Raw genomic sequence first — 23,339 nt, 5'->3', positions numbered from 1 at the left:
CTGGAACGGTTCAGCACAGTGTTTTGTATCTAAATGTGTGTGTGTGTGTGTGTGTGTGTGTGTGTGTGTGTGTGTGTGTGTGTGTGTGTGTGTGTGTGTGTGTGTGCGTGTGTGCGCGTTGTGTGTGTGTGTGTTGTGTGTGAGTGTGTGCATATGTGTGTCTCTGTGTGTGTCTGTGTCTGTGTGTCTGCGCATGTGTGTGTGTGCGCATATGTGTGTGTGTGTGTGCCTGTGTCTGCGCATGTGTGTGTCTGCGCATATGTGTGTGTGTGCACATATGTGTGCGTGTGTGTGTGTGTGTGTGTGTGGTGAGTGTGTGTGTGTGTGTGCCTGTGTGTCTGCACATGTGTGTGTGTGCGCATATGTGTGTGTGTGTGTGTGTGTGTGCTGTTTGGTGTAAGGGACTCACAGTGACTTTGCCAGGAGGGAGGAGACCAGCTCAGCCATTTCAAAAGTGCCATTTCAGCTCCCGTTCCATAAATGCCAAATCCATATAACCGTGCTCAACAGCCACCCTCTCAAAACTGGAGTTTTTAAAGACCGATGAGTGGCTCGGCTTGAACTTTAGAAAAGACCAACAGGAAGTAGTATGGGGATTTCAAATCAAGTTCAGTACATCAAAAAAGACGAAGACACAAACGGAATGAATGATTGATTGAAACATTTGTCAGTTTTTTTGTTGTTATATCCCCCTCTGTGTGATGTGTATGTCCACATCTCACACTCATGAAGTGGGCCTTGTTACTGTATATGCCCCTCTGTGTGCTGTGTATGTCCACATCTCACACTCATGAAGTGGGTTTGGGTATATCCCCCTCTGTGTGATGTGTATATCCACATGTCACACTCATGAAGTTGGCTTCTTTATTGTCATCCTCAGGCAGAGACTTCCAGCCAAGAACGTTTACTACTACCGCTGTCCCGACCACCGGCGGAACTACGTCATGTCGTTCGCCTTCTGCTTCGACCGCGAGGACGACGTCTACCAGTTCGCCTACTGCTACCCCTACACCTACTCACGCCTGCAGCACTACCTGGAGAGCCTGGACCGCAGGAACCTGGACTACCTGAAGAGGGAGCAGCTGGGACTCAGCGTGGTAGGTCACAGAGGGAGAGATAATGATTGAGTGAGAGAGAGAATGAACGAGTGAGAGAGAGAATGAACGATTGAGAGAGTGAATGAATGAGTGAGTGAGAGAATGAACGAGTGAGTGAGAGAATGAGCGAGTGAGAGAGTAAATGAACGAGTGAGAGAGAGAATGAACGAGTGAGAGAGAGAATGAACATTTGAGAGAGTGAATGAATGAGCGAGTGAGAGAATGAACGAGTGAGCAAGAGAATGAACGAGTGAGTGAGATAGCTCCCTGGCCAGCTTGGAACCCACGCACCTGCGTGCGTGCGTGCGTGGGTGTGTGTGATGGAGGGGGGCGTTGCCAGTGTGAGCTGCGTTAGCATGCAGCCCAGCAAGGTTCTTCCCTATGAGAACACTACCACACACACACAAATCAGTAATGAGGAGGAGGCTCACCTGCCGCCGACTCACACACACACACACACACACTCACACACATACGCGTGCCTGCGGCCCAGCCTCTTCTGCGCTTATCAAATAATTGTGGGAGAAAAACTCATTAGAAATGCTTGAAAGATTAAGGCTTTTTTCATACACACACTTTCTGTATTTTTTTGGGTTTGTCAAGGAGAGCTGGTGTGGCTGTGAGGGAGTGTGATGAAAAGACAGTTAGTGATAAGAAGTGTGCCGTATGTAAAGTACAAAGATGGGGAAGTGAATTTTTATGGAAGTGCAAATTACATCTGTGGGGCGGTGGCACCATTTCAAATATACATCGCAGCCAACAGCAAAGACCAGTGGAGTTACGTGGTCAATGTAAGGGGTTCTCATTTACATACAGAGACTCCCCAACCAAATGTGTGAGTGTGTACTGCATTGTGTCTTCGTGTGTGTGTGTGTGTGTGTGTGTGTGTGCGTGTGTGTGTGTGCGTGCGTGTGGGTGTGTGTGTGTGTGTGTGTGTGTGTGTGTGTGTGTGTGTGTGTGTGTGTGTGTGTGTGTGTGCGTGTGTGCGCCCGTGTGCTGCAGTGAGCGTGTGACGCGTATTTCCCTTTTGAACTGCTAGCACTGAATAAAGCAGCCTACAGACGCTGGCTCACAAAAGCAAACTGGATTGAAGAGAGATGGAGACACAGAAAGAAAAAGATAAAGAGAGACAGATCGAGCCTGAGAGAGACAGAGAGAGATAGATGGAGGAGAGAGGCAAAAGGGGGAGAGGAGAGGAGAGGAGCGAGTGTATTAGCATGCATGGGCGTAGGGCGATGGAGGTTTTTTATGGCCTTATTTGTCTTTTTATTTGCTGCACTCCCGGGTGTGTGACCGCCCCGGTCCCCGGCCCCGCTGCTGATGAGCAGCACAGACACACACACACTCACACACGGAGGGATGAGGGGACGTCTCCGTCTGTCGCCATAAAACACCAGCGCGTCCCTGCAGAGGCCCCGAGGACGGAGACGTGGCACACACACACACACACACACACACACACACACACACACACACATACAGTCTCCCCACTGTGCACACACACTTTATCACACACACTTTATCACATTCCAAACTCAGACACATACATGACAAACACACACACACACACACACACACATCGCGCACACACACACATCGCGCACACACACACATCGCGCACACACACACACACACACACACACACACACGCGCACACACACACACACACACACACACACACACATCGTGCACACACACACATCGCGCACACACACACATCGCGCACACACACACACACACACACACACACACACACGCGCACACACACACACACACACAGGCACATCACACACAAACACACACAAAGACATGAAGGTGTTTTTTGGCTCTCCTCCCCACACTTGCCTTCCCGTTCTGTAACTCTACCTCTTAAAAGCCCCTGCCACAGTGTGTCCATCTGGTACAGGCACACCTACATCATGGCTCCTCCGCTCCGCTCTCCCCCACTGGCTGCACGGGGTCTCCACTAGAGGAGGGTTCGAGCCTCCATGGGTCTCCACATGAGGAGGGTTCGAGCCTCTCTAGAGCTCCACATGAGGAGGGTTCGAGCTCCAGGCACTGCATGAAATGTGGGATTTACGACAGCCGCCGACCCTGTGTATTGATGTGGTGTGAAAGGCCCCCCCCTTCCCCTCGCCCAGGTGGCTGAGGTTTTCATATGTAACTTGATTGACCTGGATTGAAAACCACCCCCCCCCCCCCCCCCCCCACCAGGGGAGGCACCCCGTCACTGCTTCACTGATTTTAAAAACGACCTGAAAGTCACAGGTTCGATCCCCACTAGTGGCAACCATGGCCCAAGTTGCTTAACGACTGTTAACGACTCATAATGACTGTTATCAGAGTAAGCCTGACTCTGAATAATTACATGCCAGAAATGAATCTCAAGAACATTAAGGTGAAATAATAATATATAAGTTAGGAACATTACACATAGCCTAAGTTAAAACTTTTAAACACATAGCACAAAGCTCAAGCTTAAAGGAGCCCAAAGCAACATTAGGGCATCAAAACTGGAAATATTCTGGATAAGACAATCTTTATGATGTTGACATTTACTTCACCATATTAGCACATTTGCATCATTATTTGATACTTTGGGCGTTAAAGATGAAAAGAGCGTAGCCCTTTATATGTTGGTGCCACCAAAAAACGTACTGAAACGTGCATGAAAGATTCCATCCTCTACCAGTCTTACTACCTTGGAAAATAGAAGCCAGGAGGCAATTTGCCCCGCCGATCACCGTAAACATGTGAGATACTTCGACAAGAGATATTGAAAGACAGCTAACTCACTGCTTCGTCAAATAAGACAGATCAACTATATACAGTGCCCTCCGCAATTATTGGCACCCTTAGTGAATGTGACCAAAACAGGCTATGAAAAAATATTTGTTTGCTGTTTATCCTCTTGGTCTTTCACTCAAAATATTCACAAAAATCTTACCTTTTCATTGAAATAAAATTATTGAAAGAAATTTTTTTTTTTTTCATTAAATAAATACTATTCTCCTAAACAGGCGTGTGCCACAATTATTGGCACCCCTTAATTCAATGTTTTGAGCAGCCTCCCTTTGCCAAGATAACAGCTCCAAGTCTTCTCCTATAATGCTAGATGAGGTTGGTGAACTAATGGGACAGACCTGAGACCATTCCTCCATACAGTATCTCTGCAGATCCTTCAGATTCTGAGGTCAACACATTTGCAGATTCGGCTTCAGCTCTTTCCACAGATTTTCTATGGGGTTTAGGTCTGGGGACTGTGATGGTCATGGCAAAACCTTTATTCTGCTGTCGGTGAACCATTTTTGTGTTGATTTTGAGGTGTGCTTCGGATCATTGTCCTGCTGGGAGGTCCAACCACGGCCCATTTTAAGCTTCCTAGAGGGGGGCTGTTAGGTTTTTATTTAATATCTGCTGGTATTTGATGGAGTCCATTATACCATGTATCCTAACAAGATGTCCAGGGCCTTCGGAAGAAAAGCAGACCCACAACATCAGAGATCCGCCACCATACTTCAAAGTGGGTATGGGGTGCTCCTCTGTGGGTATGGGGTGCTATCTTTCTGTCTATGCCAAACCCACCTTTGATGTCTGTTGCCAAGAAGCCTTATTTTGGTCTCATCTGACCATATTACTCTAATATAAAAGTCTGACTTACATTTGGCAAACTGTAGGCACTTTAGTTTGTTGTTGATTAGCAGCAGAGGCTTTTTTCTGATAACCCTCAAAAACAACTTGTGGTGATGAAGGCGCAGTCTGATGGTCGTTCTTGAGACTTTCTGACCCAAGGACTTAACTAACCTCTGCAATTATCCAGCTGTGATCCTTGGAGATTCTTTTACCTGTCAAACCATCCTCCTCACGGTGCGTGGGGTCAATTTACAGATAGGTCCTCTTCCAGGATGATTCCTTACATCTCCTGTCGCTTTTAATTTCTTAACTATTGCCCTGATTGTGGAAGAGGGTATTTCCAACTGTTTAGATATTTTGTCGCACTTTGACACTGAGTTCTTTTGTCTTTCCCAGCTTGATGAATGACTAAGGGTATTTCGCCTGTGTCACCTCATATTTATACCTCTGTGAAGCAGGAAGCCATGGTTGACCACTTAAGAGTTCCTAATGAAACAGGTGAACTCAAAAATATAAAACATGACTGGTAATATACTTCAGTTAGATTTTATTTATAGGATTTTCTAGGGGTGCCAATAATTGTGGCACCCATGTTTTGGAGAAAAATATTTTATGTAATTTCAAAAAAATAAATTCTTTCAAGAATTTTACTTCGATGAAAAGGTAAGATTTTTGTGAATACTTTGAGGGAAAGACCAAGATGATGAACAGCAAAGATATATTTTTTCATAACCTGTTTTGGTCACATTCACTAAGGGTGCCAATAATTGTGGAGGGCACTGTATATCTGGAAACCACTTACAGATTCCGATTAGCTAAGTTTGCGTCTGGATGGAAAGATCCCCATCCCACCAAGCCATTTTTTGGGGGGGATTTCTAGCATAACCTGCGATCTACCGTGGAAAATAGAAGCCAGGCGATTTTCTATCAGTTCTCACCACATTGATGAATGACTAAGGGTATTTCGCCTGTGTCACCTCATATTTATACCTCTGTGAAGCAGGAAGCAGGAAGCCATGGTTGACCACTTAAGAGTTCCTAATGAAACAACATTTTTGTGAATATTTTGAGGGAAAGACCAAGATGATAAACAGCAAAGATATATTTTTTCATAGCCTGTTTTGGTCACATTCACTAAGGGTGCCAATAATTGTGGAGGGCACTGTATATCTGGAAACCACTTACAGATTCCGATTAGCTAAGTTTGCGTCTGGATGGAAAGATCCCCATCCCACCAAGCCATTTTTTGGGGGGGATTTCAGTTCTCACCACACAACGACGTCTCATCTTTGCTCCTTGAATGTCGATATGTAATGGTATGGTGTTATTGAAACTTACTACGTGTAAAAAAGACTAGAAATTGAACGTTTATTATTCGAGCCTCAAGCCTCTAATGTTGCCTCGGGCGCCTTTAAGTGAACATAATTAAAACTTCACATTAGTCCACTAAACAATTCCCACTTAAACTAACTATAACTAGATCAGAAGTTCCAGTAACAGAAGAGAAATACCCCAGAGGAGGGGGGAATGATAAACCAGTAACTTGGTCGCACCGGCGAGCGTAAATCCTTACCAGCACGGTGGCTCAGCGGTTAGACACAGCACCATTAGGTACACAGTAGCCTACCATTAACACTCATCAGTCTACACTGCAAAAAGTGAAATCTTAGCATGATAAAATATCTTTAATCAAGGCAATATATGCTTGTTTTTTGTCTGACAAGTTATTTCTTCTTACAGGCATTTTTTGTGTTAGAACATTTCACTTGCTTCAAGCGTTTCTGTCCTACATTATCTTAATAAGGGTTTATTACTTGTTACTGAGATTTTATTATTGGTTCTGAGCATGTTAATGCTTGAAACTAGAATAGCATTATTATAAGGCAGTTGTATCCCCACTGACAAGTACAAAACTGCTTTGTCGAAGTCAGAATTTCTTATTTCAAGCATTTTATCATTCTCATCTCTACATACTGTATACTGTATATTACATACATACTGTATATAAAGCACAGCAATTATGTATTCATGTAGACAAAATACTATACAGTGCAAAGACAGTTTTTAACTATGCTAAACTTTTGCTTTAAGAACAGACAATTTTCATCCTTAAGCAGGATCAAGTGAGTGAGCACATCTCATTTGCAATGTAACGGTTGCCATTACATTAACTGGCCATACAAATGCCATGTGATATCTGGGGAACACACTACGAGTCATTTGAACTGTTGTGCAATTCTTTTACATCCCCAAGGTGTTATTTTACTTGGACCCAAGTTTGGCTCTTGCTGCTGATTGTGTAATAAGAGGTATAATCAACCAGCTTCTCAGCAACCAACTCAGTGGCCTGTGCAAAGTGTGGGACCATGACTTGATTAGCCATGATGTTTCGACCAAAATATATCATCTTGAAATGGTGGATATTGAAAACAAAACACCCTACGATCAACAACAAATGTTTAAAAATAAAACATTATTAAGAATTATTTTCTCAATATGTAGAAAAATGTTCTTATATTCAGCAAATGCTTGTAACATCATCTTGAAATGAGTGTACATGATAGGCAATTTTTCTTAAAATAAGCCAAACTACACTCAAAACAAGTATATTTGCCTAGATACCAAAAAAAATATAAGAATTATTTTCTCAAAATGAAGGAAAATGTGCTTATATTGAGCAAATGCTTGCAGCGTCATCTTGAAATGAGTCTACATGCTAGGAATTTTTTCTTGAAATAAGTCAAACTACACTAAAAAAAAGTAAATTTGCCTCGATACCAAAAAAAATATAAGAATTATTTTCTCAAAATGTAGAAAAAGTTGCTTATATTCTGCAAATGCAGGTACTATCATCTTGAAATGAGTCTAGATGCTAGGCAATTTTTCTTAAAATAAGCCAAACTACACTCAAAACAAGTATATTTGCCTAGATACCAAAAAAATATAAGAATTTTTGTCTCAAAATGGAGAAAAATGTGCCTGTATTCAGCAAATGCTAGTAGCATCATCTTGAAATGAGTCTACATGCTAGAACATTTTTCTTGAAATAAGTCAAACTACACTCAAAACAAGTATATTTGCCTAGATACCAAAAAAATATAAGAATTTTTGTCTCAAAATGGAGAAAAATGTGCCTGTATTCAGCAAATGCTAGTAGCATCATCTTGAAATGAGTCTGCATGCTAGAACATTTTTCTTGAAATAAGTCAAACTACACTCAAAACAAGTATATTTGCCTAGATACCCAAAAAATATAAGAATTATTTTCTCAAAATGTAGAAAAAGTTGCTTATATTCTGCAAATGCAGGTACTATCATCTTGAAATGAGTCTAGATGCTAGGCAATTTTTCTTAAAATAAGCCAATCTACACTCAAAACAAGTATATTTGCCTAGATACCAAAAAAATATAAGAATTTTTGTCTCAAAATGGAGAAAAATGTGCCTGTATTCAGCAAATGCTAGTAGCATCATCTTGAAATGAGTCTACATGCTAGAACATTTTTCTTGAAATAAGTCAAACTACACTCAAAACAAGTATATTTGCCTAGATACCAAAAAAATATAAGAATTTTTGTCTCAAAATGGAGAAAAATGTGCCTGTATTCAGCAAATGCTAGTAGCATCATCTTGAAATGAGTCTGCATGCTAGAACATTTTTCTTGAAATAAGTCAAACTACACTCAAAACAAGTATATTTGCCTAGATACCCAAAAAATATAAGAATTATTTTCTCAAAATGTAGAAAAAGTTGCTTATATTCTGCAAATGCAGGTACTATCATCTTGAAATGAGTCTAGATGCTAGGCAATTTTTCTTAAAATAAGCCAAACTACACTCAAAACAAGTATATTTGCCTAGATACCAAAAAAATATAAGAATTTTTGTCTCAAAATGGAGAAAAATGTGCCTGTATTCAGCAAATGCTAGTAGCATCATCTTGAAATGAGTCTACATGCTAGAACATTTTTCTTGAAATAAGTCAAACTACACTCAAAACAAGTATATTTGCCTAGATACCAAAAAAATATAAGAATTTTTGTCTCAAAATGGAGAAAAATGTGCCTGTATTCAGCAAATGCTAGTAGCATCATCTTGAAATGAGTCTGCATGCTAGAACATTTTTCTTGAAATAAGTCAAACTACACTCAAAACAAGTATATTTGCCTAGATACCCAAAAAATATAAGAATTATTTTCTCAAAATGTAGAAAAAGTTGCTTATATTCTGCAAATGCAGGTACTATCATCTTGAAATGAGTCTAGATGCTAGGCAATTTTTCTTAAAATAAGCCAAACTACACTCAAAACAAGTATATTTGCCTAGATACCAAAAAAATATAAGAATTTTTGTCTCAAAATGGAGAAAAATGTGCCTGTATTCAGCAAATGCTAGTAGCATCATCTTGAAATGAGTCTACATGCTAGAACATTTTTCTTGAAATAAGTCAAACTACACTCAAAACAAGTATATTTGCCTAGATACCAAAAAAATATAAGAATTTTTGTCTCAAAATGGAGAAAAATGTGCCTGTATTCAGCAAATGCTAGTAGCATCATCTTGAAATGAGTCTGCATGCTAGAACATTTTTCTTGAAATAAGTCAAACTACACTCAAAACAAGTATATTTGCCTAGATACCCAAAAAATATAAGAATTATTTTCTCAAAATGTAGAAAAAGTTGCTTATATTCTGCAAATGCAGGTACTATCATCTTGAAATGAGTCTAGATGCTAGGCAATTTTTCTTAAAATAAGCCAATCTACACTCAAAACAAGTATATTTGCCTAGATACCAAAAAAATATAAGAATTTTTGTCTCAAAATGGAGAAAAATGTGCCTGTATTCAGCAAATGCTAGTAGCATCATCTTGAAATGAGTCTACATGCTAGAACATTTTTCTTGAAATAAGTCAAACTACACTCAAAACAAGTATATTTGCCTAGATACCAAAAAAATATAAGAATTTTTGTCTCAAAATGGAGAAAAATGTGCCTGTATTCAGCAAATGCTAGTAGCATCATCTTGAAATGAGTCTGCATGCTAGAACATTTTTCTTGAAATAAGTCAAACTACACTCAAAACAAGTATATTTGCCTAGATACCCAAAAAATATAAGAATTATTTTCTCAAAATGTAGAAAAAGTTGCTTATATTCTGCAAATGCAGGTACTATCATCTTGAAATGAGTCTAGATGCTAGGCAATTTTTCTTAAAATAAGCCAAACTACACTCAAAACAAGTATATTTGCCTAGATACCAAAAAAATATAAGAATTTTTGTCTCAAAATGGAGAAAAATGTGCCTGTATTCAGCAAATGCTAGTAGCATCATCTTGAAATGAGTCTACATGCTAGAACATTTTTCTTGAAATAAGTCAAACTACACTCAAAACAAGTATATTTGCCTAGATACCAAAAAAATATAAGAATTTTTGTCTCAAAATGGAGAAAAATGTGCCTGTATTCAGCAAATGCTAGTAGCATCATCTTGAAATGAGTCTGCATGCTAGAACATTTTTCTTGAAATAAGTCAAACTACACTCAAAACAAGTATATTTGCCTAGATACCCAAAAAATATAAGAATTATTTTCTCAAAATGTAGAAAAAGTTGCTTATATTCTGCAAATGCAGGTACTATCATCTTGAAATGAGTCTAGATGCTAGGCAATTTTTCTTAAAATAAGCCAAACTACACTCAAAACAAGTATATTTGCCTAGATACCAAAAAAATATAAGAATTTTTGTCTCAAAATGGAGAAAAATGTGCCTGTATTCAGCAAATGCTAGTAGCATCATCTTGAAATGAGTCTACATGCTAGAACATTTTTCTTGAAATAAGTCAAACTACACTCAAAACAAGTATATTTGCCTAGATACCAAAAAAATATAAGAATTTTTGTCTCAAAATGGAGAAAAATGTGCCTGTATTCAGCAAATGCTAGTAGCATCATCTTGAAATGAGTCTGCATGCTAGAACATTTTTCTTGAAATAAGTCAAACTACACTCAAAACAAGTATATTTGCATAGATACCCAAAAAATATAAGAATTATTTTCTCAAAATGTAGAAAAAGTTGCTTATATTCTGCAAATACAGGTACTATCATCTTGAAATGAGTCTACATGCAAGGCAATTTTTCTTAAAATAAGTCAAACTACACTCAAAACAAGTATATTTGCATAGATACCCAAAAAATATAAGAATTATTTTCTCAAAATGTAGAAAAAGTTGCTTATATTCTGCAAATACAGGTACTATCATCTTGAAATGAGTCTACATGCAAGGCAATTTTTCTTAAAACAAGTCAAACTACACTCAAAACAAGTATATTTGCCTAGATACCAAAACAAATATAAGAATGATTTTCTCAAAATGAAGAAAAAGTTGCTTATATTCTGCAAATGCAGGTACTATCATCTTGAAATGAGTCTACATGCTAGGCAATTTATCTTGAAATCAGTACAGCTACACTTAAAACAAGTACATTTGCCTAGATACCAAAAATATTTCAGAATTATTATCTCAATATAGAGGGGAAGGTGCTTATATTCAGCAAATGCTAGCAACATGCTTTTGAAATGAGTGTGCATGCTAGGCAATTCATCTTGAAATCAGTCAAGCTACACTAAAATCAAGAGCATTGGCCTAGATGCCAAAAATATTTAAGAATTATTATCTCAATATAGAGGGGAAGGTGCTTATATTCAGCAAATGCTAGCAACATGCTTTTGAAATGAGTGTGCATGCTAGGCAATTCATCTTGAAATCAGTCAAGCTACACTAAAAACAAGAACATTGGCCTAGATGCCAAAAATATTTAAGAATTATTATCTCAATATTGAGGGAAAGGTGCTTATATTCAGAAAATGCTAGCAACATCCTTTTGAAATGAGTCTGCATGCTAGGCAATTTATCTTGAAATCAGTAAAGCTACACTAAAAACAAGTACATTTGCCTAGATACTGTAAGAAATATTTTCTCAATATCTAGGACAAATATTTTTTTAAGCTTAATTTTGGGGCTTTTTGCCTTTAATCGGATAGGACAGTAGAGAGAGACAGGAAGCTAGCTGGAGGGAGAGATTGAGAAACGACTGCAAGTCGGCCTCGAACCTGATCTCTTCCCTGTGTCCCCATCAGACCCATTCATGGTGCAGGGTTGCTGCCGCTTGCACCACAGCTCCAACCTTAAAGCAGTCATCTCTTGAGGATATTGTTATTTGTTTTGGAGAGTTTTTAAGTCAATGCATATGTGCAATTGATCATTGAGATAATAGAGATTGTGCAGATAGCATTTGCAGCTGTTTATACCATAGCAACCGTGTCTAGGTTGAAGTTACTAATAAAAAAATATTTGAAGCATTCTTTGTGCTATCTGCAAAATCTATATTATTTCAATGATCAATTGCACATTTGCATTGACTTCAAATCTCTCAAAAAAAAATGCCAATATCCTCAACAGAAGAATGTTTTAGGGAAGGAGCTGTGGCACACGCAGTAGCAACCCTGCACCACGAATGGGTCTGATGGGGCTACAGGTAAGAGTTCAGGTTCGAGTCCAACTTGCGGTAATTTCTCAATCCCTCCCTCCAGCTAGCATCCTGTATCGCACTACTGTCCTATCTGATTACATGCACAAAAGCCCAAAAATGAAGCTAATAAATGAAATAACAAAATTGCTGAATTTAAGCAAATTGTCCTAGATATTGAGAAAATAATTATTTTGGTATCTAGGCAAATGTACTTGTTTTAAGTATAGCTTTACTGATTTCAAGATACATTGTCTAACATACAGCCTTATTCCAAGATGATGGTGCTATTATTTGCTGAATATAGGCACATTTTTCTACTTTTCGAGAAAATAATTCTTAATTTTTTTAGTTTTAAGGCAAATGCGCTTGTTCTTAGAGAAGCTGAACTTATTTCAAGATAAACTGCCCAGCATATAGCCTCAATTCAAGATGATGTTGCTATCATTTGCTGAATACAGACACATTTTTCTACATTTCGAGAAAAGAATTCTTAATTTTTTTAGTTTTTAGGCAAATGCACTTGTTTTTAGAGAAGCTGAACTTATTTCAAGATGATGTTGCTATCATTTGCTGAATACAGACACATTTTTCTACATTTCGAGAAAATAATTCTTATTTTTTTTTAGTTTTTAGGCAAATGCACTTGTTTTTAGAGAAGCTGAACTTATTTCAAGTTAAATTGCCTAGCATATCCTCAATTCAATATGATGTTGATATCATTTGCTGAATACAGACACATTTTTCTACATTTCGAGAAAATAATTCTTATATTTTTTTGTTTTTAGGCAAATGCACTTGATTTTAGAGAAGCTGAACTTATTTCAAGATGATGTTCCTATAATTTGCTGAATACAGACAAATTCTTCTTACATTTCGAGAAAAGAATTCTTAATTTTTTTTGTTATTAGGCAAATGCACTTGTTTTTAGAGAAGCTGAACTTATTTCAAGTTAAATTGCCTAGCATATAGCCTCAATTCAAGATGATGTTGCTGTCATTTGCTGAATACAAGCACATTTTTCTACATTTCGAGGAAATAATTCTTATTTTTTTTAAATGTAGGCATATATACTTGTTTTAGGTGTAGTTGTACTGATTTCGAGATAAATTGGCTTATATAGCCTCATTTCAAGAGTATGGTGCTAACATTTGGCAAATTTCAGCACAATTTCCTACATTTTGAGAAAATAATTCTTAGTCTGGCCACACTAGTTTTAAGATATATTTGGGATCTTTGAGAATTATTTTCTCAAAATGTAGGAAATTGTGCAAATGTTAGCACCATACTCTTGAAATGAGGCTATATAAGCCAATTTATCTTGAAATCAGTACAACTACACCTAAAACAAGTATATATGCCTAAATTAAAAAAAATATATTATTATTTCCTCGAAATGTAGAAAAATGTGCTTGTATTCAGCAAATGACAGCAACATCATCTTGAATTGAGGCTATATGCTAGGCAATTTAACTTGAAATAAGTTCAGCTTCTCTAAAAACAAGTGCATTTGCCTAAAAAAAAAAAAATGTAAGAATTCTTTTCTCGAAATGTAGAATAATTTGTCTGTATTCAGCAAATGATAGCAACATCATCTTGAAATAAGTTCAGCTTCTCTAAAATCAAGTGCATTTGCCTAAAAACAAAAAAATGTAAGAATTCTTTTCTCGAAATGTAGAAAAATGTGTCTGTATTCAGCAAATGATAGCAACATCATCTTGAATTGAGGCTATATGCTGGGCAGTTTATCTTGAAATAAGTTCAGCTTCTCTAAGAACAAGTGCATTTGCCTTAAAACTAATCTTGGAATAAGGCTGTATGTTAGACAATGTATCTTGAAATCAGTAAAGCTATACTTAAAACAAGTACATTTGCCTAGATACCAAAATAATTATTTTCTCAATATCTAGGACAATTTGCTTAAATTCAGCAATTTTGTTATTTCATTTATTAGCTTCATTTTTGGGCTTTTGTGCATGTAATCAGATAGGACAGTATTGCGAGACAGGATGCTAGCTGGAGGGATGGATTGAGAAATTACCACAAGTCGGACTCGAACCTGAACTCTTACCTGAACTCTTACCTGTATCACCATCAGACCAATTCATGGTGCAGGGTTGCTACTGCGTGTGCCACAGCTCCTTCCCTAAAACAGTCATCTGTTGAGGATATTGGCATTTTTTTTTAGAGTTTTGAAGTCAATGCAAATGTTCAATTGATCATTGAAATAATATAGATTTTGCAGATAGCACAAAGAATGCTTCAAATAATTTTTAATTAGTAACTTCAACCTAGACACAGTTGCTATGGTAAAAACAGCTGCAAATGCTATCTGCACAATCTCTATTATCTCAATGATCAATTGCACATATGCTTTGACTTCAAAACTTTCTAAAACAAATACCAATATCCTCAAGAGATGTCTGCTTTAAGGTTGGAGCTGTGGCGCAAGCGGCAGCAACCCTGCACCATGAATGGGTCTGATGGGGACACAGGTAAGAGTTCAGGTTCGAGACCGACTTACAGTCGTTTCTCAATCTCTCCCCCCAGCTAGCTTCCTGTCTCTCTCTACTGTCCTATCCGATTAAAGGCAAAAAGCCCAAAAATTAAGCTTGAAAAATAATAATACAAAATATTTTTCGTAGATATTGAGAAAATATTTCTTACGGTATCTAGGCAAATGTACTTGTTTTTAGTGTAGCGTTACTGATTTCAAGATGAATTGCCTAGAATGCAGACTCATTTCAAAAGGATGTTGCTAGCATTTTCTGAATATAAGCACCTTTCCCTGCATATTGAGATAATTATTCTTAAATATTTTTGGCATCTAGGCCAATGTTCTTGTTTTTAGTGTAGCTTGACTGATTGAAAGATGAATTGCCTATTATGCACACTCATTTCAAAAGCATGTTGCTAGCATTTGCTGAATTTAAGCACCTTCCCCTCTATATTGAGATAATAATTCTTAAATATTTTTGGCATCTAGGCCAATGTTCTTGTTATTAGTGTAGCTTAACTGATTTCAAGATGAATTGCCAAGCATGCACACTCATTTCAAAAGCATGTTGCTAGCATTTGCTGAATTTAAGCACCTTCCCCTCTATATTGAGATAATAATTCTTAAATATTTTTGGCATCTAGGCCAATGTTCATGATTTTAGTGTAGCTTGACTGATTTCAAGATAAATTGCCTAGCATGCACACTAATTTCAAAAGCATGTTGCTAGCATTTGCTGAATTTAAGCATCTTCCCCTCTATAATGAGATTATAATTCTTAAATATTTTTGGCATCTAGGCCAATGTTCTTGATTTTAGTGAAGCTTGACTGATTTCAAGATAAATTGCCTAGCATGCACACTCATTTCAAAAGCATGTGGCTAGCATTTGCTGAATTTAAGCACCTTTGCCTATATATTGAGAAAATATTTCTTAAATATTTTTGGCATCTAGGCCAATGTTCTTGATTTTAGTGTAGCTTGACTGATTTCAAGATAAATTGCCTAGCATGCACACTCATTTCAAACGGATGTTGCTAGCATTTGCTGAATATAAGCACCTTTGCCTATATATTGAGAAAATAATTCTTAGATATCTTTGGTATCTAGGCAAATGTACTTGTTTTTAGTGTATTTTGATAAAATGCTTGAAATAAGAAACTCTGACTTTGACAAAGCAGTTTTGTACACTGCAAAAAATGCCCCTCTAGATTTAAGACAAATAATTACATATTTAAGCAGGATTTTGCTTAAAACAAGCAAATTTGGCTGCCAGTGCGTTGAGCAAATTTGGCTTGTTAAGATTTCTTAAAATAAGACCATTACTCCAAAAGCACAGAATGTCCTGAAATAAGACTAATTCCACTCATTTCAAGACATGTAGTTACCTCAAAATAAGCCTGATTTCACTCAAATCTAGTGAACTTCTGAGGCATTAGTACTTGAAATAAGAGACAATTCAAGCACAGAATGTCCTGAAATAAGACTAATTTCACTCATTTTAAGACATGTAGTTACCTCAAAATAAGCCTGATGTCACTCAAATCTAGTGAACTTCTGAGGCATTAGTACTTGAAATAAGAGACAATTCAAGCACAGAATGTCCTGAAATAAGACTAATTCTACTTATTTCAAACCATGCAGTTACCTCAAAATAAGCCTAATGTCACTCAAATCTAGTGATCTTCTGAGGCATTAGTACTTGAAATAAGAAACAATTCAGGCTTCTACATAAGACCACAAAATCTTAAAATAAGAGTAAAATTTAGACTGACAACACTGATTTCAAGTCATATAGTAACTTCCAAAGAAGTCTGTCATCACTCAAACCTGGAGTACTTCTAAAGCTTTAAGTTACTTCAAATCAGACCAATAGCTCTTAAAATCATGGAAACATTTCACAACATATTATTTATCACTGTTTTATTACCCTGTTAATGAAGAAAACCAATAACAGGCATTTGACAATAATGAACAATATTAAGCATCAGAATGCTTAAATGTACTTAATTACATATTACACATAATGATTTTAGTTAACTGTCAGACATAAGGTACATTGACATCTAACATAAACGATAACAATTCAGCAACACATCAAACAGTCGGAAATCATCCAACAGCCAACAAATCATTAACAAATTTAGCTGGAAATACATTGGACATTGTGTTACTGTGTGCTGTCCTGACCTCCAGACATATAGAGAAAGAGATAGAGGGGGGGGTGGGGCATAGAAAAGAGTGACATACAGAGAGAGGTTGACAAAGAGGAGAGGGAGAGACAGACTAGGTTTGGATGAATTCTTGCCGGTTAGCAAGCACCTTTTCGATGATGAAGACAGGACTGCTAAGCGGCCTTTTACGCAAGAAGACATTGGGGTCCTCAGATGGCTGAAAGCAACAAATTGGGGGAGGGGGGCAGAATGAAGTTAAACCAAACACATGAAATTCACAAATGAAACCATTATGTACTGACACTAAAACCCACCTCAAGGACATTGTGTAGTGCCTCACTTGCTGACTTGAGTTTTCTTGGAGGGACGGCTGAGGAAGGGAACATTTTTAGGAGAACCTCCAACAAGGCAATGATCTGTGCAGCTGCAAACAAAGGGGTAAGAGTGAATCAGCAATATTTATGATGTCTCTGAAACTATGGATACTTAAGAGCACTAAGGATTCAAGGAAAAGAGTGGAAGCATATCGGCTATGTGGCGATAATGACCAGGAAAACATGCATAGCCAGTCTAGCCACAATCTTTGGCTTTATCTATACAACCATCTTCTATCATATCTACTATTATAGACTTACCTTCCAGAAGTTACTGTGTTGTCTTGTCCAATTGCTCCATCTGTAATTTAAAGAAAAGGGTTCTTACTCTTTCAGAAAGAAAAAAATCTTGAACTTCATGTCAAAGCTTCTGTCAGTGTGGGGGATCCTTAATATAGAGTAGCTAGCCAGCTAAGAGCTAACTGCAGCTACTAGCTATTATATCACCAACATTCACACTAAATGAGTCCTCTAAACTTGCTTACTTTTCACAGACAAGACTAATAGGGACACTTTCTGACATTGTATTGCCTGGCACTAGTTAAAAACATACGTTAGCTCAGTCGAAATGTGCTTCAATTGCATTTAATGTGCTAGGTTAGCCGTCTTAGCTAACGCCAACTGTCCTAGCTTTGTTTGCTAAAAAGTTTATAACTTCAACCAGAGGTCTTGGTCATTTACGATACATTTTGGTTTTCAATATCGCTGACGAATTACCAAAGTAGGCAGAAGTTAAATTATGTGAGCTTACCTTTAGCTTTTGAAGTAGAAAGGCACGATGTTTTCTTCAGCTGTTGTACTTGCTTCAGTTCACATCACTGGCATGCAGCCTCAGAGACGTTTTGAGATGTGTTCGAGTGAATCCGATCGTGCCACCAAGTTTGAGGAAAACTTGTGGTTTATGACGACACTTCTGACTGAGCATCTTGTGCTCATTGGTAATCCACATGTATCTCAAGTATATTTGACTGTGTTTTTTAAGTGATTTAGGTCACTTGAACTACATGGTGCAATTAAGTGGTTGTTAAAACTCATATCTATTTGAAAATAACTTGAATTATGACCTTTAATCCGTTAAGAAAAAAACAAGCAAATTTATGCTTGAAATTAAACGTTTTCAACTTAAAATAACACTCCCACACTTAAAGTGGATTATTTTAAGATCTAGTACTCAAATCTAGTTTAAAAGAACTCAAATTAAGTGCAAATGTGCTTATCAAAACAGCCCAAGTAATATTTGCTTGAAATAGGTAAAAATAACCTTACCAAGAAAGCACTAGGTAAGTACAATTTAGCTAGAAACAAGACCAACTAGATTTTTCATCTTAATATAAGAGTAATAACACTAGGTTAGAAAAGCATTTTTTGCAGTGTATTTGTAAGTGGGAATCAAACTGCCTTATAATAATGGCAATTCTAGTTTCAAGCATTAACATGCTCAGAACCAGTAATAAAATCTCAGTAACAAGTAATAAACCCTTATTAAGATAAGTAAGGACTGAAACGCTTGAAGCAAGTGAAATGTTCTAACACAAAAAATGCCTGTAAGAAGTAATAACTCGTCAGACAAAAAACAAGCATACATTGCCTTGATTAAAGATATTTTATCTTACTAAGATTTCACTTTTTGCAGTGTATATCCCTCGTCCGGGATATTTTTATTTTTTTGTCAAAAACAATGTAAAGCTCCGGGAGTTTTCGTCTTAGAGACATAAAAAGAACAACCACGGAAACATTGAACCCTTTTCTTTAATAATATATACAGTTCAAAAATGTAAAATAAATAAGCACTTTGTCAGGGGAATAGAACTGATGTGTTGCACTTTTCGGCATCTGAGTGGGGTTTCTGCTGCTAAGGACCCACCCATTAGCAATATTCATATGATAAGGGGATGGTGATTCAGTGATCTCCATTGGGTCATGGTGTGGCAAGATCACCTCAGGGGGTAGTGGGCCACAAAGACATTCTAGAGCCATTAGGCAATGGCCTTTGTCTTTGACGGAGGTCTCACAGGTTTGTTCACACCAACTCATCAATATGCATTTGTAGGGACACAGACTTAGGAATGGCAAAGGACACTCTGAAATTATAAATACTAGTGCAGTGCCCGTAGGAATTATGCATTCTGTAGTGTTAGCAGACGTCGGTGTAGCTGTTGGGTAGTGTAATAGCAAGACATACTGTATTTGCACTCCACATAGGTACAGGTTACACTGAAGTATTATTGTGATGCATGTTTCCTTTTCATTAAGAAATGTTTTAATGTTTTATAGCCTTTTTGGAGATACACCAACAAATAAAGTTTGAGATTATGTATGGATGCAGTTGAATATAGATGTCAAAGTTGCTGTCTAAACTATAAACTAAATGTCATAAAGAAAGAAATAATTTTAAATGAAGTTATGGTTGAAATAGGATCACTTCTTTATTGTAAGGGTAAGTGTAGGGTAAGAATGGTCATGCAGTTGGACTCAAATGTAGGTTCATTTGAGTAACGTAACGTAACTACCGTCAGAAAGATACGCCTGTCAAACTTCAATTAGAACCCATTCTTTACGCACGTTTGTGTGAATGTGCTTGCAGGTTTTTTTTTTGTGTGCGTTGCCTACTTTTTTCTGCAGGCGCCCCTGCCTGTTGACATGCTATCAAACGGACATGCGAATGATAACAACTATAACCATTTTAAGCAGTCTACTTCTAGAATCTCTCTCGTAGCCCCTGCCTGTTGACATTCCATAAAACATAGGTCCCTAACTTTCAAAGAATACGTCCCTATGCAACTTTCAAAATTAATCAGTTCGATGCACGTCAATAGGCTAGCTAATTTCACAGCAATTAACGTAAACAGGTTAAATTTACTTACAGATGAGCAGGCCTACTACTCCAGACGTCGAAGTGTGTGTTCATCGAAGTGTGTGTTCCTCATGAATAGCCTACACTAATCGCCCAAATCGCTGGTCTACGTCACAATGGATTGGCTCCCGTTGAAATGCATTGGGTTTAGAAATCGCGTCGCTCATAACGGTGACATGGGTTTGCATGGGTTTGACATGGGTTTGTTTGATCTCGCGAACTATGAATTCAGAAATCTTCAAAATCAAGGATGCACAGGTTCATGACATGCGTAAGCTACATGCGAAATCTCATAACTAACGTAACTACCGTCAGGGAGATACGCCTGTCACAGACAGACAGACACACAGAGATTTCTGGATTTATAGATAGATGTGGTAGTGAAATAAGACACACTTTCTGAATGCTAAACTAACATGTGTTTAGCCAACACCTGTGTTTACAAGGCTCAGAAATAAAAAGACTTGTGAATAAATCTTTACAATGTGTTTTTGTACAAAGTCTGAGCACCTTTGAAACAAGGTTTTTCCAAGGTTATGTTTACATTTATGTTTACAACTTTTTTTTACTACATTCCTTTTACTTACATGATATTATTGCTGAGGTCTTTGAGAATAGAATCAAATATTCCATTTGTGCATCAATGGTTTTAGTTAAGGGGAATGTACAAAAACATCAAGGCATGTCAGACAACTTAGAAAAGTCTAAAAGGCCTTGGACTGTAGAGTGTTAACCTGAGTTGCACAGGTTTCGCAACTTGCGGAGGGCAAGATGTAAAATCTACCTTAAAGGCACAGGTTAGATATTCACAAGCGGCAATCATGTCCCAAGTTGCAAAATGACTCCCCCAGTATCAGAGTAAGTCCAACTCTGCATAATTACATGCCAAAAGTGAATACCAAGAACACTACAGAGAGGAAGCTCCGGAATATGAGTGGAACAGCCTCGAAAGCAAACTGTGATCCCTGACCCTGAAAACGAAAGGCAGAATAAGAATTGTGATAATCCCGGACCAAAACCCTAAAAACAGAATATCAATTTAAGTATTATCAAGTCAATTATTAATTTCGTTTTATGGGGCAATAGCTGTAAATGGGATTGGTACCGTTTTTGTCAATTGAAAGCTGACCTTCCGTCTCATCACAATACCTTTTAATTCAAATCCTTGTTGTTTTCAACCAATGGCTGCAGCAGGGTGTGTGAGGCTAGACTGCTGACAGTCAATATGCTAAAAAGAGCCTTTCGCACCTCTGTCAGTGGGAGGTGAGAAGTATGCTAAACACATCGCCCCCCCTCACCTTGCACGTTCCTTCCCGGGAATTTCCTTTCATATGCGGCAGACGGATATTTCGGGGGAATGTCCGCGATCGACCAAGAATGCTGATCATTCGCGGCTGTATCACAGCGTGTACGGGCCCGATAATCTTAGTTTTCGTGCAGTGAGGCGTCTTCACAGGCGGAGGATTCGAGCCTCTCAGGAGCTCCACAAGAGGAGGGTTCGAGTCTCTCAGGAGCTCCACATGAGGAGGGTTCGAGCCTCCAGGGGTCTCCACATGAGGAGGGTTCGAGCCTCTCTAGAGCTCCAAATGAGGAGAGTTTGAGCCTCTCTAGAGCTCCAGATGAGGAGGGTTCGAGCCTCTCTAGAGCTCCAGGGGTCTCCACATGAGGAGGGTTCGATCCTCCAGGGGTCTCCACAGGAGGAGGGTTTGAGCCTCTCAAAAGCTCGACTCACTGGGAGACAGATAAAGGTTCACAGAATTGACAAAACACACAGATCAAACAGAAGCAGGCTAGAGGGGCTGCTCTTCTCCACTGCATCTCTCGCTCCCTCCCTTTCTCTCTCTCCCTCCCTCTCATTCACTCTCTCTCTCTCTCCCTCTCATCCTTTCTTTCTGTATCTCTTTCTCTCCAATCTCTCTACCTCTCACCCTCTCTTTCTCTCCATCTCTGTCTCTCCCCCAATCTCTCTCATATCAGGCTACAGAAAGGGAATCGGCCATAATTGTGATCCACAGAGCGACCACAGTGGAGCGGCTAATGGAGGGAGGTCTATTATAATTGCACTTCTGGGATAATAACAAATGCTTGAACTGCATATTGGCTCTCAACCCTCCCTTCAACTCCCCATTTTCTCTCTCTCTCTCTCTCTCTCTGGGATAATCACCCACTCTTTCTCTCACTCTCTCTCCCTCTGTCTCTGGTGGGATGAACACCCATTCTCTCTCTATATATATCTCTCCCTCCCTCTTTTTCTCTGTCCTTTTTTCTCCTCCTTTGTGTTCTTTTCTGTTTTTATAGTGCACCAATCTGTCACAGGGGGTACAGCTTGTAAAGCCTGTGAAGATCCTCTAGGCTGTGATCCTGTGTGGCACCTCTTTACCCTGTGAAGATCCTCTAGGCTGTGATCCTGTGAGGCACCTCCTTACCCTGTGAAGATCCTTTAGGCTGTGATCCTGTGAGGCACCTCCTTACCCTGTGAAGATCCTCTAGGCTGTGATCCTGTGAGGCACCTCCTTACCCTGTGAAGATCCTTTAGGCTGTGATCCTGTGAGGCACCTCCTTACCCTGTGAAGATCCTCTAGGCTGTGATCCTACTCTCGGGGTCATCCTCCTCCCCTCTCCTCCTCTCCTCTCCTCCTTCCCTCCCCCCGTCCTCCTTTCCTTTACTCCTCCCCTCTCCTCGTCTCCTTCCCTCCTCTCCTCCTCTCCTTTACTCCTCGCCTCCTATCTGCTCTTCTCATTTCTCCTCCCCACCACGGCCCTTTCGACCTTTTTTTCTCTCTTCTCTCCCCCCTTGTAGTCTTAAAACCCTCAGGGGGCGCCACCGGAGACTCTTCAACTTTTCCTGCAGATAGGAGCATCGACACTCTCTCTAGCTTTTCTCTATCTTTCTCTCCCTCTCTCACATGCTGTGACTCCTTTAAGCTGTCCCCAGGTTTGCTTACAATATTTCTGTCAGGAAGCTCTGAGAATATGTGTAAGCTTTATTTATGTAAATAAATAACATGGTGGTGTGTTTGGTCTTGGCGGACTACATCTGCTTAAGTAGATGCAGATGGCGCCCGCCTAGTGTAGAGCGCCTCGTACCTGCTGCTGCTGCTTAAGAACACAACTAAATAAAGACGTAACGTAAAGACATCATAATTCACACACACACACACACACACACACACACACACAC

At 38.6% G+C, this 23,339-nt stretch overlaps 1 protein-coding gene across 1 annotated transcript in view; it reads left to right on the top strand.

Moving 5' to 3' along the window:
* The window catches only part of agbl4 (AGBL carboxypeptidase 4), a gene marked incomplete at both ends in the record, with an annotated part of 551,901 nt that overhangs the window by 324,058 nt on the left and 204,504 nt on the right, over positions 1 to 23,339 (top strand). The window contains one exon of the mRNA XM_080831844.1: positions 881 to 1,097. Within this exon, the coding sequence (XP_080687970.1) occupies positions 881 to 1,097 (217 nt within the window). The remainder of the gene's footprint in view (positions 1 to 880; positions 1,098 to 23,339) is intronic.

The sequence above is a fragment of the Sprattus sprattus genome (assembly GCF_963457725.1).
Source record: "Sprattus sprattus genome assembly, chromosome: 2".
In the NCBI taxonomy this organism is placed as follows: domain Eukaryota; kingdom Metazoa; phylum Chordata; class Actinopteri; order Clupeiformes; family Clupeidae; genus Sprattus; species Sprattus sprattus.
This window is presented reverse-complemented; position numbering and strand designations above follow the sequence as displayed.